The sequence below is a fragment of the Prionailurus viverrinus genome, chromosome C1 (assembly GCF_022837055.1).
Source record: "Prionailurus viverrinus isolate Anna chromosome C1, UM_Priviv_1.0, whole genome shotgun sequence".
NCBI classification, from domain to species: Eukaryota; Metazoa; Chordata; class Mammalia; order Carnivora; family Felidae; genus Prionailurus; species Prionailurus viverrinus.
The window spans coordinates 208,995,070-209,013,473 of record NC_062568.1 but is presented as its reverse complement, the minus strand read 5'-3'; the positions used below and the strand labels follow the sequence as shown (position 1 = coordinate 209,013,473).

Sequence of the window (18,404 nt, the reverse complement as noted above, 5' to 3'; positions counted from 1 at the left end):
AGAGCTCATGCAAATTCATCTTGCAGAAAATCTTGGCCCATCAAAGTTCACATGCATCAGTTTTATCTCAGTTACTATCTGCATAATGAATATTGACACAGCAACATATTTTTAAAGCTTGATTAGCTTTTCACCAAATGCCTAACAGAATGCCAGAATCAATTTATAAATTAATTTTAAAAAGTGGGACCTAAGTCCATTTTGATAGGAACTCGTTCTAAATAAAATACCGTCTGGGAATATTGTGACAAGGTCTATTTCCTGGTTTTGATAATGGACTATAATTTTGTAAGATGTTATCTTTGGGGGAATCTGGGTAATGGGTACAGGGCATCTTTCTGTACGAGTTTGAAACTTCCTGTGCGTCTATAATTACTACAGAACAAAACGTGAACAAACTATGTGTGAAATAACCACACCAAGAGCTTATTTTTTAAGAAAAAGTCTCCATGTACTTCAAAAGTACAAATTAGGTGATGAAATTAAGAACTGAAATAGAGTATAGCTTAATATGTATTTTGATACTCGAGCCAGTGGACAAAGGGATACTGCTCTTTTTTCTCCAACCATGAGATGGTCTAGAAGAATCTGTCGGCCTCTTTTTGGAACAGGGCCCCTGGCAGTGAAGAGACATCCTCTTACAGACAGTTCTTTTCCTAACATGGTTAAGATATCCCTAGAGACGTAGGGAGAACTAAGCAACGTATAAACAAGATGGAACCTTCCATTAGTATGTACGTGGCATTTAATAACAGATGGGCAACACACGATCGATTCTTGCGGCCTGGGAACACTTCACAGTTAGTTCCCCCCACACTTTGAATTGACTTACAAATGAGTCCTCTTGACCTTAGCGTCTGCCTTCTGCCGCGAGACAGTCCCTCATCATAAATCCCTGTGGTTTGTGTGGTACTGTGTCTGCTGGGGCACGGTCTCAGGTTGAGGGGACAGCAAGGCTCGGGGACGTGAAGGGGAGCCTTGGCGTCGGATGTGGGGGGTTGACCGGAGCCTACATTTCCTGACTTTCGGCCAGCACTTTGTTACTAGGTAGTACCTGCCCGATAACCGTGTATCCGGCAGCAGCTAACAGCCGTTTCCCCTGGTGCGGGGGGCTCAGCAGCAGCTGAGAGCACAGGCCCTGCCGGCCTGTGCCCGGAGAACCCCCCCCTTCCCGAGTTCACTGGCTCCTTGCGTCTGTTGAGGATTGAGCTGGCACTCCAGACAGCGTTTAGTTGTGTAGCATATAGCGTTAGCTCCATGGCGAGGTGCACTTGGTTGGCCATGAAAAGACAGGGAGAAAGTATATTCTTGCAAAATCAAGGAAAAACATGAAAGTTCAGAGGGAAGCAAATAATGGAACTAAAGACCGTCTTAACCACAAGGAAAGGGGATGGGGGGGCGGAGAAAAGAGGCAAAAACAACAAATGAAGCACAGGGAAAGATTAATGGGAGTGCTCTGTTCACATCTCCCCTGACTCCCTGCACCCCTGGGGGCTGGAGGGTGGGGCACTGGAGCCGGGCACCCCCTGGCTCCTCCCACTGCTGTCCAACCGGCTGCCTCTACCTTGAAGGATCTCTCAAAGCCGGTTTTCTTCTTCTCCCATCCTGACACCCCCCTACCGACGCCCCCCCACCCCCGCCACCGACACCTTTGTTTCTCTTGGCTTCTCTCCACACAACAGCCACTGTCATCTTAAGACAAATCAGATCCCGTCACTCCCCTGCCTAGACCTTTGCACAGTTACCACCCTGCCCAGCGTCCATCTTCCTGCTGCTACTTCTGGCTTCTGGAAAATGCCAGACTTTTTCCCAGCCTTGGGGTCTCACACAGGACTTCTTTCCTGGGCTCTTCCTCCCTGTTGGCTCCACCTCCTGAGGTTTAGCTTCCCTTCTTATCACCTTGGAGAAGAGGGCCCTTTGTGACGGTCACTGTCACTGTCACTGCAAATTGTTATTAGGTACTGCTTTAAATCCAAGCGGGCAGGGAGTATGCCTCTCTCCCAGGGTCTAGCAGGGGGTGGTATTCCCCAACATGTGTCTGTTGAACCAACTCCCTGAGCTCATTTCTTCATCTGTAAAAGGTCAGAAGTAACACCTTTCAGGGCAATTGCGAGCAACCGATGACCACAGAATCCATCCCTGTGTTGGGCCTTCACCGCGTGCCAGCTGCCACGGTTTACAGGCAGTTGTCACAGATAATTCCACGTGGTGGGTATCATGGCCCCCCCCAACCCTCCCCCCCAACAAGTTTTACCCAAGGACTGAGATTTTAAAGAATATGCCCAGCGGGGCGCCTGGGTGGCGCAGTCGGTTAAGCATCCGTCTTCAGCCAGGTCACGATCCCGCGGTCCGTGAGTTCGAGCCCCGCGTCAGGCTCTGGGCTGATGGCTCAGGGCCTGGAGCCTGTTTCCGATTCTGTGTCTCCCTCTCTCTCTGCGCCTCCCCCGTTCATGCTCTGTCTCTCTCTGTCCCAAAAATAAATAAAAACGTTGAAAAAAAAAAAAAAGAATATGCCCAGCACTGGGGCACCTGGGTGGCTCAGCTGGTGAAGCGTCTAACTTCGGCTCAGATCATGATCTGGTTTGTGAGTTCGAGCCCCACATGGGGCTATTGTCAGCGCAGAGCTCGCTTTGGCTCCTCTGTCCACCCCTACCCCACCCCTCCCCTGCTCGCACTCTCAAAAATAAACATTAGAAAAATAATGAAAAGAATCTGCCCAACACAGACGGAGGTGGAGGTGGCCTTCCAGCCCAGCTCACTGACCTCCGAGTCCTCACTCCCGACTGTGGAGGGTACCAAGTTCAATTAAGGTCATGGAGAGCCTCACCATATTGCCCAGCAGCCTGGGGAGTGGGAGGAGCAGCTGGGTTTTGGCTACAGGGCCCAGGAGAGGGGGGAGCCGGGCGCAGAGCCCCACGGCACCGGGGAGGGGCGCCCTCAAGCACAGAGGCCCAGCTTCCTCCTGCACCTAGAAGCTGCGAGAAGCAGGTCCGTCCTCTTCGTGAGAGGCCAGGACGGGCTGGGGTTCCTTTGGTGGCCTCACATCAAGCAAGAAGCAGAGCCTCCCAAGGGCCCCCAACAACCCGGACCTAGTCCTGAAACTCAAAGTCACGTCCAGTTTGTACCTACGCTCGTTTCTTCCGTACGTTCCCCTTGACGGGGGAGCCCCTCCCCAGGCAGGACCTGCTTTGACAGGGACACCCCAGCATCTGCCCCTTGCTCCCTTTCTGAACTGTTAAAGGGAAATACGGACAGCCCAGCCGTCTTCACTGTGCATTCGTATAATATTAAACATTAATTGCTCAAGTTACTTTCATTTTAGGGACCAACCATAAATTTCAAGCATTTATGAGGCTGCAAAAAAACTTTCCCTTGTGCTTAAAGACGGTAATGGCTGTGAACGTACTGGAGACATCAACTTTTATAGAAGAGCTTAGGCAAGAAACGCGGTTAACGGTGTCATAAATAGTATTATAACTTTATTAAAATGGAAAGACAATATTCAAAATAATGCAACAAAAATGAATAAAATCCTTTGTCCAACACTGTACACATAATGCAGAAATCAGTGCATTTTTCTAAAGCATGTCTCAACCTTCATGTAGTTCATACTAAAATATAAGCTTTAAATAGCTCAAATATTCAGCAGTTTGAATTGTAAACAGCTTGTTTAACTGTTAAGAGAACATTGCAGTAATGTACCTCCGTTAGTGAGCACCTTCTCTTTCGTGCTTGTCTACACAAGATACATGCATCGAAGCACGCGGGTGTCTGAGCGCAGGCTGCGGGTCTCACCGAATCCAAGGGAAGCGGCAGCCGGGAGGGTCTCCAAAGCGGAGCGACGCGGACGCGGCCTGTGGCATCAAAACACACTGCGCTACTGGGCAAAAGCGTTTTACGTGGAAGGCACACCACCCCCAGGAAATACTGAACGGGAACCAGCAACACAAGGCCAGCTTGTGCTGTCCATGTTCATTCACACAGTCTACGGAAACCGACACGGAAACACAACACGGGCCCCCCCAGGGACTCTGTCACGTGGCCGGTGGTTTCACGATCGCTTCAACGGGACGCCCGGAGCCCTGGCGACCGGTCTGCTGGTCCAGGGGAGTCTAACGCGGTGCCCCTGTGGCTGCGAGGCGCATGCCAGACCGGGCCACCGTGGCGGGCAGAACAGAGCAGGGACCGTAAGGAGAACGGACGTGCGAATTCTGTTAGCTTCGCATCTTTCGAGAAGCAGGGCACGTGTGGCTGCCAGATACGCTGCTGTCCTCCCTGGAATGAAACGGAAGGAGCCGGGTCTCGGGGTGACTTTTAGGCTGGGCAGGTAGAGCCTCGGCAGGGACTGCGCCCTGCCCTGTGGGACAAAGGCTGCTTGCAAAGTTTAAAGGAGAACATCACAGGGCCCAGGAGCCTGAATGCTTCAAAGTTACTAAACTAAAAAAAAAAAAAAAAAAATTTTTTTTTTTTTTTTTTTTAATGATTCTGATCTAAACAATACTGTGTTTTCTTCCATTCGCTCAATTTTCAGTCAGGAGTTGCCCCCCAGCTTTTACCATCTTGAATATATATTACTCTAAGGTAGCAACTAATTGGTTACCCTGCAGCTACGGTCTACGGTTACAGCACGAGTTTCTACACAGGCCTATAATGTATGCACATGTCCAAGGTTCCCCAGCCTTCCCTGCCTGCCTGCCCACTTTTAAATTACGGACCGGAACAGACTTTTCTCCAACGCCGGCACGATCGGGGATTCTCGGCCCGAGATCGCCCCGCGACCGCCCCTACCCTTTCTAAGACGGAGGGTTCAGCTGTTCTGTTCTGCAATCCGAGACCTCTTCCGGCCAACCTCAACCGGCCTGGAGGGCGGCTGGGGAGCCACTCGCTCCCACGGAACCCCCGCTGACCCGCGACGCCGAAGCCTAAGGAGAAACCACGTAGGACGAGTGTTTACGCCTCACGTGGCCCCCCAGGTCCAGTCTTGTCTTGGAGTCCAGCTTTTCTGCGGCCGAGGCTGTACCGCGGTCAGCAGACAGCGGCTGGGTGTGGGTGCTTGAGTTTGTTTCCTCTGCTTCCCGGAAAAACTTTTCAAACTTGTCCAGGTACGGCGGTCTCTCAGGTAGTAGGTAATAGTGTGTCGAGCTCACCTTCTTCCCGTTTTCGATGACGGGCAGGATGCAGGGAGCCTTACTGGCGGACCCTTCGCTGTTCTGTCTCTGCAGAGCTTTGCTGCTCACGTACTTGGGGTCAGGGGCAAAGCTCTGCGTGGGGGGCATGACCCCATTGAGGTAAGACGGAAGGCTTTTGGGGCTTGGCGTGCGGGAGTTACTCCGTGATAACGGTTCTCTCGGTGGTACCTTGGGAGGCCGGTCTTCGTCGCTGTAGGTGCTGGAAGTGACTTCCGCCGACCACCTTCTGTAATCTGGCTTCACGGGCCGAGGAGGAATGGGGACCCTGGGGGGCACCTCGGGTTTGTCTTCGTCGGAGTTCGGAGAAGCTCTGTGGATGTAGCTGGATATCCTGATGGCCGGCTTGTTGAAGGATCCAGCTGGTCCCGAATGAGACCTTCTTAATCGCCGGTGGGTCTGAGGCAGAGGAGGATTTGAATTTTGCACACCTCCATTCTGCTCAGGCGCCTGGCTGAGATCTGCCGCGGAGACAGCTGGGGTGTCAAAATACGCGTAGTTGATCTGTCCACACCCACGGAAGCTTCGCCTGCCAGGAACATCGTATTTGAAGCCAGAAAGCGTACCGTCTTCCAAGAGGAAGTCCGTGTCCGAGCTGGTTAGGAACTCGACCTCGCAGTCTGTCTCGTCCAGAGAGAGGTCTTCGGAGATGGGCAGTGGCGGGAGGGGCCGGGAACCGCGTTCACAGAGGGCCGTGCAGGGGAAGGGGGAAGGGGGGCTCTTTATGGGTGTGAGCGGAGGGGGAGAAGCACACACGCCGTTCACCGAGAGTTTCCTAAAACCACACGCGACTCGCTCCTCTTCCCGCGGACCCGGGTGCTCGCCCGGGGGAATGATAAGAGGGGCCAAGCTGGGCTTCTGGGAGGGGCCATGCTCTGCAAAGTGGCTGCCGCTCCTTGGCGCGGACGTCGCAGCGCGCCCTGCAATGCACGAGACAGAAGTTAGCCAAAGAGCCGCCGTGCCCTCCCCAGCCGCCCGGGCTCCGGCAGCTTTCTGCTGGGGTATCCGACCCTCGGTCGCGGCGATCCCGAGGACACCCAGGCGACGGCCACAGGTGTAATTAGAGGCCAGAAGATTGCTAATGCGCATGATCTGGTTCAAAGAACAAATTATCTCTTCTATCTTCCTTGGCCGTGTGCACGGTGCACACCCACACATCTCGGGCAGGTCTGGTGACGTGCGCAAAATTCGCAGCAGGGAGCAGCATATAATTTACGTGAATACCACACCACACCGGCCTAGCCATTTAAGAGACGCGACAATACGAGGCACGCAGGCTGAGAGGGAGATAAGACCGGGTCCTCACGGTTGGAGCCGTCACGGCATTAGGAGAGCGTGGACCCGCCTGCGATGCGCTACGCGCTCTTGACAAAAATCTAAGGACCACAGCGGTCACGTCACAAGCACCAGACAGCAGAGAACACCCTCGCAAGTGTTCATCCACACGTACACTCCCTGATCTCCCTCACACGGGGATCCAACACCAGTAAGAAAGGGGAGGGATCTGGCCCAAGGTCTCCACAAGTTAAACACGGAACAGAGCCGGGCTTAGAACCCGCGGACTGTGGACGACGGCGCTTCTGCACCCAGGTCGTCAGGGCATCAGTGAGTCAGGGTGAAGGCGGGGAGGCTGAGGGCCCAACGCGTTCTCTTCAGAACCTGCCGCCACTAGGGGTCAGGCTACTGCTGGAAATAGTTCAGGTGGCTTCCTCGCTTAAAAGTCACCCGGGAGGACGCACCAGCACCATCCCCACTGTCAACTTCCCCTCGAAGCACCAGCTCCCTCCCCGTGGAGTTTCAGGACACGTACCAAGAGATGTGAGGTGCTCCTGGGCCGAAGAGTTGAGGCTGTAGGCCATGGTTATCGGGTCGATGTTCAAAAAGTGACTGAAAGGGAAGGAAAAACACCTTGTTCGTGAGTGAGTAGCCACCATATTCTCGGTCTTGTTTTAAAATCACGGGCTGGGAGATTCCAGGGGACGTTCCGTCCCGCACTCACTTTTCAAACTCGCTGCGGCCGCCCCAGCAGGCCCTCACGGTCCTCAAGGCTTGGCCATCGTGCAGGAATCCGGTTTTCAACGGGACTCGAATCTCCTGGGCAGCAACTCCTGCTGTGGACATTGTGCCTTACTCTGGAGGTCTCCTCACTGGGGACGCCTAGGGATCTGTCACCAACCAGCAGCTCGAGGTCCCTAGGGGTGGGGATGACAAAAAGACGAGAGAATAAACAATTCCGAAATACCCACACTAGCTAGTACCAGAGAACTTCAGGGGATGCCGGGCAGAAAAACGTAGTGACAGGTGTTCATTCAGTTCCGACATCTTCGCACGAGCAAATTCTCACTTCCCATCATGGTACTTAAATGGAGACGTCAAGAACAATTTTGGGGGGAAATACTAATCAAAGCTTTGAAACGTTTTCAGCAAAGTGAGCTATAATGTACGATGGGCAACAGAGGACTCCCACTGCGGCCAGACGGCTACACAGCACATCGCGCTCACTTGTCCCCAGCACGCAGTTCTCTAACTTCCCATCCGACCTTCCAGGGTGCGGAGGTCACGGCCATGGGGCTCGCCGTCCCCCCAGCCAACAAAGCAATCTCAGAAATTACTGCGTTCAGTACTGCGGCTCGAACGTTCACTAAAACCCAGAGCTTCGACAGAACGAGAGATCCCACTGCGGCCCCAGGTTACCCCCCTGCCTGGCAGCTGTCTACAGGCTGTATTTCAGGCTTGGCCCCAGGAGGACAAATTCTCCAGGTACTGCCTGTTTGAGAATAAAGAAAGAGTTCCAGGTGAAGATACTAATTTCCATTATCCTGTAAAAATCAAGTTCTGCAAGGCCACTAGCTTTGTCGGAGGACTGGACAGCTTCCTCCTCCCTCTAGAAAGACAAACTTAAAGGCACATTCTTCACATTCTTCTGTACGAAGTGCCTGGGGATCCGAGTCTTGCCTCGCTGCAAGGCAAGGATTACAGAGGTGAAGCAGGCGCCTTTTCCTCAGTCTAGTAGTGCCTCAGTGTGAGGGCCCTCGTCCTTGTCAGATGGCCAGTGTCTGCGGCCCCCCAGGCCCCACACCCTCTTTCTAGAAGGGTTCATTAGCATCCATCTCCGCTTTCTTCAGATATTCATGTTTGCTTATAGCCAGTCGAGACTTTTTCTTGTAGACACTAGGACGCAATGTGTCAACTCTCTGTGCAACACTGACCCCCTCTGGGATGTGCACAGCCACCTGGCGAGGCTTTCCCATCCTCTCACCAAGCATGTGTGCGCCCCCCGAGAGCCGGGTGGTGTGCCAAGGACCCGGGGTGACTCAGATGAGCGACACATCCGCGGTGGAGGGCGGAGGGGGTACACGGGCCATTTTGTTGTTGTTGTATGGACAAATCTGTCACCCGCTAGACTGCAAGTCCAGGAAAGAGGCTGGGTCCCGATCATCACTACCTGGAACACCGGAAGTGCTCAAGAGGTGAATGCTCGCTGGACGATTACTACCCGACCCCATCTGACTTTTACCATCGTCAGCATCCAATGTCTACAATGAATAAAGCACATTTTTTTTTTTTTTTTTTTTTTTTTAGCTACAGAGCTAAAACATAGTCTGCGAGTGTTTACCGTTTTGTTTTCACGCAAAAGGAAATGGAGAGCCAGCAGCAATGTTTCAGGGACAAAGTGCAGATGGGTCCTGGTCACTGGTCCTCACCTTTTTACCCTCCTAAAGCCAGCTGCCTCGATACGTTAGGCAGAGACTTAAATAGGTTTCAAACATTATTTCAAAGAGTCAAGCATCCTTTTTCTGTGATCCGTTGCTCAAAGATCCAGGATGAAGAACAGGGGGAAAAAACAACCACCCGCCATTTAAGAAATCTAAGTTAGTGGCAGGTCGTCTTTTGATTTGCCATTTTTGGTCTTTAGAGGATTGAAATCAAACACGTGTGTTCTTACCTCACCTGGATTAAGGAAATCTACAAAAAAAATTTTTTTGAAAACCCATTTTTAGAAAACACTGCTTGGGGCTCCCTCCAGGCACCTGGCCTGTAGGTATGTGGCGCTTTCCCCCAGCGCCCCGCAAGCTGGGGCAAGACCACGGGGCAAGCATCCAGGGTGATGTAAAAACGAAAGGCCAGATAGGAAGAAGAATATGGTATTTAAGTAGTTTGAAAGCACACGTTTGGAGATCACTCATCCAGATTACAGGAAAATGCTGCCGGGGATTCTGGAGGCCCAACCCCCACCTGTCTGCAGGCCAGCAAGTGCTCTCGTAATTACTGTGTGTCAGCCTCCTAATGCCATCTAAATCTTAGCTTTCAACAGAATGATTGTGTAACTATCGCCTCTGCTGGAATGGCCTCGGAATTCTAAACTCACATTTCGGTGGCCCCTTAAAATTTCGTATACGTTCTCGAAAGTTATTTTTTATTCATTGTTCCCATCACCGACTTGTTAGCTTTCTTAAGCAAAAAATTTTTTTAGTATAAAAAGAATTGTGTTCACTAAGCCAGCTCACTTCTGACCACAATAGTGTCTTTGTGTATTCATAGAAGGTGACCCTGCCTCCACATTTCAATGGGGAATTGTGAATGGGCCACGTTATGAAACTGTCCGGACTTCCTACTTGCTGCTCGGAGAAGCGAGCTTCGTGTTCTCTTTTGGAAAATAACTTCCAACTGCAGACTCGGGAAGGGGGACGTGCCGTAGGTTTGGGAGCAAGCGTTTCCTGCGTGTTCCTGGGGAAGCCAGCGGAGGCAGGAAGCCACCTCTTCCCCGCCTCCCTCCGAACTCCGAACTCCCCAAGCCTTCCATATGCACTCCTCCTAGGGGAAGATCAGCCAGGTCAACGTCAAGTCAAAAAGAAACACCACTGAGCCAGTGTTTCGAATCTCGTTCCAGTGTGACTGTCAAACTAAGTCTACCTGACAACTCATTAGGCAGCAACGGCAGAAACACGCGTACGCGCGCAGATCAGAGTCTCTAAGTACAAGATGGCATTCTTGGACGAAACACAAAGTAGGAAGGAGAATGTGCACGCGGGCAGCGCGGTGTAGGACGGGACCTAAATGACCTTGGGTGTAAGAACTTTCCTAAAATCCATCAACTAGTCAGTCCAATAGCAATCCCAGATATGAACGACTTTTTCTTATTAACATCACTTTTTTTAAAAAACTTCAAGACAAAATATAATATCCCCGAAAACCATCTGTTTCCTGCGGCAGCCCTCCCTCTATTTTCTCTCCTCGCAACCCTCGCCCCCCCCCCCCACCCCAGTTTTGATCCACTGCGATGGCTCCAACTCTACCAGACAGCTCCTCCCTCTCCTGAATCTCCACTCCAGCCCCGGCTCAAGCTTCCACTTTGCATTTCCTATTGTCTGGTGATTATCTTTCCACTTGGACGGTCCTCTGGCATCTGCAACTCTACAGACCGAACTCCTGTCACTTACTTCACACCCCATCCCCCTTCCCAAACCAGTTCGGGGTCTGCGAGGATCGGAGGATCAAGCTTCCACAGGCACCACTCTTAACCTGAGTTACAGGTATACATTCAACGACCAAGTTCCATAGCCTATTTGTATGCAGCTTCTCAAACGCGTCTTCCTTCCGTTCACTGGAACCACACTGCCCTGCGTGTGAAAATACCTAATCCAGCCTACACACCAGGACCAGATCAATATTCCTGACCTGGAGCTCAAATTCAGATCTTCCACTGCTCAAAAATCTTCAAGGGCTTCTGAATCAAAGCCCTTCAGGTTATGGCCTTGAAAACAAGGCAGACCCTGACCCACCTTTTTCAAACTCCGGCTTCTGTCTTCCCCAAATCTGTTAGAATCCACCTTGTCCTTGGAGGCCATCTGTCACATCACCTTCTCCACTCACCACTTCCCTTCTGAAAAGCCACAGCGGGGTCTCCACTCTTGGGCTGTTTTGTGCCATGCCCTGACTCCTTACCCATCCTCCAAATCTTTTGGGACCCTCCCCCCACCTCCACTCCCGGGTAGATCCTGGTGCCATTCATTTCTAGTAAATATTTACTAAATCGATACTGAGAAAATACTAATCTCGTTTTTAAAAAAGTAATGACAGGACAGATTCACGTTTACTGTAAATCAGCAAACGAAGGGATAAACCTCCTGATAATAATGTAACAAGTTCAGGGAAGCAGCAGGCAAGGCATTTGCATTAAATTCATTTCCAAAACCTAAAATGGACCATTTGCAGACTGGTTTCTGTTACTGTATATTTCCTTAAGCAACCAGGGAAGAGCTTTCTGAAAATAACGAATTTCACCTCCTCTTCCACACTCTTCCTTTTTGTACCTACTGTTTTTGTTGCTAAATTTAAGGTCACTTTCCTTAAAGAAAACAAAAAAGGCTGCCACCACAGAGCATACATACATGCTTTATTAAGGTGAAATCACATGCCTTTAGCTTGAGGGAAGTCACTTCGAAAACGTTTTTTTTTTTTAAACGAGGCTACCTTCAGAGGGTAACCTAGATGTGTTTACCTTGCCACCAGATCGCATTAATAAATCTCAGAAGCAATCCACAAGAGGGGGAGGGGCACATTTTTGCCATACAACTCACCCAGTTCTGCCCAGTGCTTCCTTATTTGAAAGTGTGATGTAATTTCCTTCTCTCAATCTGGTTTGAGAACCTGATTTCTGTTTATTCAGGGTGATAAATGGGTCTTTTCAACCTTATTTAACAACTACCTACACGACCATTTCCTTACCAAGGGAGATAAAAGATAATCCTACTTAGAGCCAAAAATTTGTAAAAAGAAACTGATTTTGGAGCATGACAAATCCCATGATTTCGGATAAGCCAACCAAATAAACCAACATCTGCGTGTTTATCTTCAGTCTGAAAATGCCTAAAATAATCACCTTTCAGAACATTAAAAACGAAACAAAACCCATGACTTTTATTGTGATCAGTGTCTAAAGCACTAGCACCCAAGCTATTTGACACACTGAACATTTAGTTTAGCCGTTTTACAGAATTGTAACTTTTATTAATAATACGAGAAACTTACTGATTCAATATTCATCGAACACATTCAGTGTTTACGACAGTTAGGGTGCTGCGTGATCTGAGTTTACTTACTAGCAAAGGACTCTTCACAATCAAAGGCCCTAACTCGGGCTTTTTCTCAGATTTCCCTTTAACAGACTGCAATTTGGGCGAAGGGAGTGAAGGGGGAGGTTCAGAAATTTCCTTTGTGGTCCCCTGCTGTCACAGAAAGCATAAATGGCCTTCATAGCAAAAGCATAGAGAACTTAATGTCTTTTATATTAAGTTAGTAAATAAAATGTAATTAGAATTCTCCTGCATGAATTCCAGGTAAGCGTGCCGGTTTCAGCAGCGATGGAGACGGTTCCACGTGGTGAGAGGAACATTCTGTCCCCTGCAGCTCCAGTCCTCCCCTCTCTCCAGCGTGGGAGCACAGCACGACCCACTTGTAGGTGGTAAAAACTGAGGCAACAAGGAAAATAATTTATCTTCAGACTGCTGAAATCAAAGCTAAGTGACCTAATTTCTGGAATAATCCAGAGTATTTTCTAGCTGAGTATTTTAAGAAACGGCAAACTAACAAAAAACCTATTCGCTCCACTGCCATAGTCATCAATGGCCTTTTGATTCACTTAGTGTCCCACACAATCTTCGCGCAATGGCAGAAATGTCCGAGAGCGGGGATAGTCTCTTGTCCTTTGTAACTCTTCCTACAGAGTGCCCCGACCAGCAGCAACACACACACACACACACACACACACACACACACACAGGATGGGAAAATATTATTCCTTTTACACACACACATAATAGATTTCCAAATGGAAAAGATACGTGGGTTCTATTCTAATCTTAATGACAACGAGCACAATAGTCTAATGATGGGAAAGGAGTCTTTAAAACTTTAAATTTACTTAATGAGCGCTGGAGTCACCCAGTGGGTAACTCCAGATTGTTACAATGAACATAAAGCCAGTAAGAATAATAAACTCATCTGACAGGCATTGTTCTGGGTGATTTATATGTATAACTTATTTAATCTTCTCAACAACCGTGTGGGGCGGGTTACTACCATTACCTTCGTTTACAGATGCGGGGCTGGAGGCACTTGGAGGTGAGTAACTTGCTCCAGGGTCATAGCTGGTGAGCTGTGGGGCTGACAGCTGAGCCAGGCTCTCACCACCACACCGCTGGGCCTCCACGCCCCTCAGGCTCTTCAGACTGGGAATAAGGTCTGACCCACTACAAGGCTCATGTTAAGGGTGGCTCAGGCAGACTGTCCTGGGGATTTGCTGCCTGGTACTAGTTTTTCTTGGGTAACCCGTGGACTGTGAAATTTCCTGTTTTACCTCACCTCCCTCAAATTCTCCTGTGAAAGTTATGAACTGCGCATCTGGCCTATGTTATCCTCTAGAAGGGTGGGTGAAGGTATCACTCTTATATTCTGTGACCACTTCAAGCAGTTCTTTTGAAGCCCGCAATCTTTAATGATACACTGATGCCCCACCATTACATAACCCGTTACAACATGATATCTGGGATCACACGGATCTGTCTTTACCCATAAAAAGGGGATATTACAATATACCCAATGGGCCTCCTTTTAATATACTCTCCCAGCACAGATCCCAGCGATGGCATTATAATCAGGCTCTATTTTCAAGTCTGGAACTTAGTAACAGAATATCTTGTATTTGTAAAGCATGCTACAAATTACAAAGCACTTTCTGACACATTAGCTCACCTGATCCCACAACATCCCTGGAAGAGGAGGCAGGGATGACACTGTCCATTTTGCGGATGAGGAAGTGAAAACATCTTCCTGTTCGCAGAAGGGCCATCGGGGCTCTTCTGCCCTATGACCCAGCACTTCCTGAGATCCTTCCAGGCCTCTCCTCTCCTCTCCAAAGCATCTTCATTTTAGGCAACAACGTCCCTTCTCTTGCCAATGTTCTTGGGAAACTGATGCAGGAATGGCCGAGTGAAATGTACGAGACCTCATCACAAGTCAATCACAGAGATCAGAACTCCACTCACAGGGTTTCCCTCACAAATTCTTAGGAAGCAAGGATGCATTATTTTCACAAGTCGTTATCAGATGCTTATTCTGGAGTAGATGCTATGCTAGTGAAGGAGACAGGGCCGCTGCCTGAGGAAGTCTCAACCTAATGAGGAGACAACCAGCAAGCAAGCAATTTCCGATTGTGATAACTTCCAAGGGAGGATCAGGAAGGGAGACCGGATGTACGCAGGCGGTTAGGGAAGACCTCTCTGAGGTGACCTTCTAAACCGAAATTTAAGGATGAAAAAGAGGCAGCCATGCGAGGAGTCAGAAGAGCATTCCAGGCACAGGGAAATGGTATTTTAAATAATCTCTAGCTGGTCAATTTCACGTTCTGTGGATCTTCAATAAAAGCTCTGGACAATGTCTTCTCATCCTTACCATCCTCCTGCTTCCTCTGTGATGCTGAACCATGACACTCTGCAGTGGACAAGGGCTAAAACTCACACAGCCAGAGGCCCGGGTTTGACAAATACACTCACTTAAGCCTGGAACACTGGTCTTTTAGCAATGCTACCCAATTTGTCAGTGTATGGAATTGGACTGAAGTCTCAACGATGACTCCAAATTGCAGAATCCTTTTCCCTTCTGAAACCTGAAGGCCACACTACCTTTTGCCTACCTTAAAGCAAATTCCTCTGTTCCGCTGGCAACTAACTAACATTCAGAACTCTGAAACTCACCAGTTGTACCCACCTTTCCAAAGTATGCATTTATGCTGTGTGGATAACGCCAGAAAAGCCACAACTGGATCTTGTTTATCTAGTCATCTAGTGAGTTATTCATTAGCTTGTACAAAGCATGGCCAAACACCAGCACCAAAAGATGCGAAAGGAATCCTGATGATGAGGTTCCAATTCAGATTTATTTAGATTAAAAGCAGAGCTGTTTCTCTGGCAGAGGGAGCTGATGACATTCAAATTCCTGGAATTACCCTTGGCACCACCTTCCCCTCCTCTGCTCACCTTTCTAAAGCAACCTGATGGTATGTAGACATTCAGGTCAGTTTCAAGCACGTTAGATTGTACCTGTAATTTAGGCAACTTGCTTTTAAAAGCTACCATTAGTATTCGCTGAAAGGGAGTATTATCTGGTTCAACTTCTGAGAAGCAGCAGTTAGGAGTTGTTTTCACACAAAAACTCAAGTCTACAGTATAATTAAACCTCACGGTAAGAGGGACCAGGATCTATTGTGAACTGAAAGGAGGAAAAACAATTCTCCCAAACAGTAATTTTACCTATCTGTTGAAAACATGAATAATTCAGACATTTCATAATAGCCATAAAGAGATCTGCTTTCCACCCTTATCAGTGACTGGTCCAATCCTGCTGAGCTTTAAGACGTAAAATGTGCTTTCATGCAATTAGTTATCAACCATCAACTATGCGCAAGGCTGCGTGAGATAGAAGCCGTACAAGGAAGAGTTCCTGCCCTGAAGGAGTTTACAGTCTAATATACGTTAGGTTATAAATGCTTAGTCCAGGACCTTAGCACCTATCAGCCAGGACCCACGAAACACACAGGTGAAAACCAGCCTGTGTGAAATGAGAATGACGAAAGAGTGTCTGAAGTTCAGGCTAAAACCTGTATGTATTTCTCTCCGGATCTGCTAATATCCGGAGGAGACGGGAATATGCTATTTGATAACAGACTGGTAACCAATCATAGCACCATTAACAAGAAACCAAATTTTATTCCGTCTCAGCAAAATTTGGTCATTTAGTGAAATGGGTACCCGGCCTCCTCCTGTCTGGTCTGTTTAGGCAAAACCTCGCTTAAAACTATAATTATGGTGGGGGGGGGGGGAGGCAAGACTTGGCATGGTGAACTTAGATATTTCAGTATTCTCAGCAAACATACACATTTATAAAAGTTGAAAACCGTGCAGAACACTGTTCTTCAGAAAAAGAAGAAGAAAAGGCATTTTAACCTCACCTTTCTTCACCTCTGACAGTTGCTTAGAAACCAGTCCGGCCCTACCTGTGTTGCAGGTGTACCTCAAGTCACCAACACATCTCTTTTAAAGCTACAGTCTATTCTGACTGCACTTGAGTTTATGACTAACAATCTATTCATATTTTTTATCAGGGAAGAGACTGGTTTCTTTCAAGCAGTGACGAAATCCTAATAAAGACCTAGCAAGCACCAATACAGCACCAATCATGGTTAAGAAGTCATTTCATTTGTACGAGGCTGTGATACACACACACACACACACACACACACACACGCACGCACGCGCGCGCAGGAACACCCACCGAGCACTCACGTTCCGAACCCAGAACCCTGCGCTCCCCGTTCCTTCGGAAGCAGAATTCAGAGCAAAGGACCACGATTCCGAGACAGGCGGAGGGGGGCTCGGAACTACTCCGCGGGGTTCAAGGACCCCGGCCGGGGACGACAGCCACCGTCTCCGAAGAGAGCGAGCAGGGGGACCGCGGGGCCGGCCATCCCCCAGCACAGCGTCCGGGACGCGACGGACGGGCACACGGCGCGCGCAGGGGGAGCGCAGCCCTATTGTGGAAGGAGGACGCCGAGGCCGCCGCTCCCGCAGCCCCGGCCCCCACGCAGCGCCCCCGGGCCGGCCCCTCCCCCCGGCCGGCCGTCGGTCCCGGGAGACTCCGCGTCGCGGCGACCCACTCGGCGCCCCGGGGACCCGCCCAGAGTCCGGAGCCGCCCGCAGCCCCGCGCAGGGGCCCGGCGGGGCGGGGGCGTGGGGCGGCACCGCCCTCCCTTCCCCTCCCCTCCCCACCCCCAGCCCGCAGGCCCCTTACCCCCGCGGAGCCGCCGCTGCCCCACGGCGCCCTCCCGCGCATGTCCGTCCCGGCTGGCTCAGCGCCGCGGGCTCAGGGGCCCGGACACCGCGCAGGCGCCTCGCCGCTCTCTGGCCGCCGCTCCCCGCTCGCGCTCCCCGCTCGCACTCGGCCGCCGTCGGCGCGGCTGCCGACGCCGCGTTATATAGCAAGTGGCGGGGCCGTGACGTCGACGCTCGGCGCCCCACCTCCCCCGCGCGGCCAATCGGGGCCGTGCGCCGCTTAAAGGGGCGATGCCGCGGCTCAGGCGCTGGCGCGGGGTCCACCGGCGTCGCGCGGCCCGCCGGGGCCGCCGCCTTTGTCTCCGTGGGGGAAGATTCTGGGCCTCGGAGGCCTCCGCGCCTTTGCTCTGCCCAATCAGAGCGGCAGCTGCCGAGCCTCCCCCGGAGTCCTGACATCGAACTTTTCTGTGAGGTGTGCGGGCAGCTCGGCCTCGTTCCGCCCAAACCGCAGGCGGCGCCGCGCCTCGAGCGGGGTTTCCCGTCGTTTCCTGCCCCGGGGAGGGTTTGGCGGGTGTTCCCCTGCCCGCGTGGCGGCCGCCGCGGGGTGACCGGGTGGCCGCAGACTCCCGGCCATGGCGAGTGGAGCCACTGCGAGCAGGAGGCCCGCGCGCACCGTAGGCCTGCGGGCCGAGGCGTGGGAGGGACCGCAAGGGACGGTGTGGACAGAGTGGGGCAGCACGGGACATGAAGAGACGGTGTGGGGCGTCGAGGGACAGAGTCGCACACCGCGGGGCAGAGCGGCACAGCACGGGACAGGGTGGCCACCCTGGTGAGGGCCTTTCATGAGCCCTCCTAACGCGGGTCTGCCCAGCCACCTCTCCTCCGACCACATGTTTGAAAGTCAAGGCCGGGCCCTGGTGGCCGTTGACCCGTGGCTTCCAGGAGGAGCACCCCCAGTCCCAACCGGGCCTCGCCTTCGGTCTCCGATCTCGAGTTTACTTATTAGACCCACGCTGCTCTCCGCATCTCCGGGCATCCGGGTAGCCGGCGATGCCCAAGGACAAAACACCAGCTAGCCTGCAGGAGGAGGCTTCTCCCCTGGAAGGTGATGCAACTTAGGCTTATAGTTTAACCGAAAAATAAATAATACAAATGATAACAAACCAAGAGTAACTAAAGTAAGAAAAAAAGCAAACAGACAGAAACCCTCCAGTTTTAACCGGAACAGTCCCCTGAATGGTACTCTCTCTTTAAGTAGAGGCCACAGACCTCCGGCTGACCTCCTTCGCCTCGGAGAGCCCCTTCTTGGTTTCAGCAATTGTGCCCCAGAGTTACACAGTTAGCACTACCTAATTGGGGGAGTTTAACACATAGAATGAGATTCTGACCT

At 50.9% G+C, this 18,404-nt stretch overlaps 1 protein-coding gene across 2 annotated transcripts; it reads right to left on the bottom strand.

Annotated features, from left to right (window-relative positions):
- Positions 1–3,450: 3,450 nt before the first annotated feature.
- Positions 3,451–17,181, bottom strand: ERRFI1 (ERBB receptor feedback inhibitor 1). Of its 2 annotated transcripts, none has more exons than XM_047872412.1 (4): positions 17,034–17,181; positions 7,186–7,378; positions 6,997–7,073; positions 3,451–6,106 (listed from the first exon to the last, which is right to left on the bottom strand). In XM_047872412.1, the coding sequence occupies exons 2-4, from the start codon at positions 7,305–7,307 to the stop codon at positions 4,923–4,925; spliced, it is 1,383 nt and encodes a 460-aa protein (XP_047728368.1). In that variant the 5' UTR covers positions 7,308–7,378; positions 17,034–17,181; the 3' UTR covers positions 3,451–4,922. The 2 variants fall into 2 exon arrangements, with proteins under 2 accessions (XP_047728368.1, XP_047728369.1); XM_047872413.1 differs by lacking the exon at positions 17,034–17,181 and adding an exon at positions 13,941–16,799.
- Between the last annotated feature and the right edge of the window lie 1,223 nt (positions 17,182–18,404).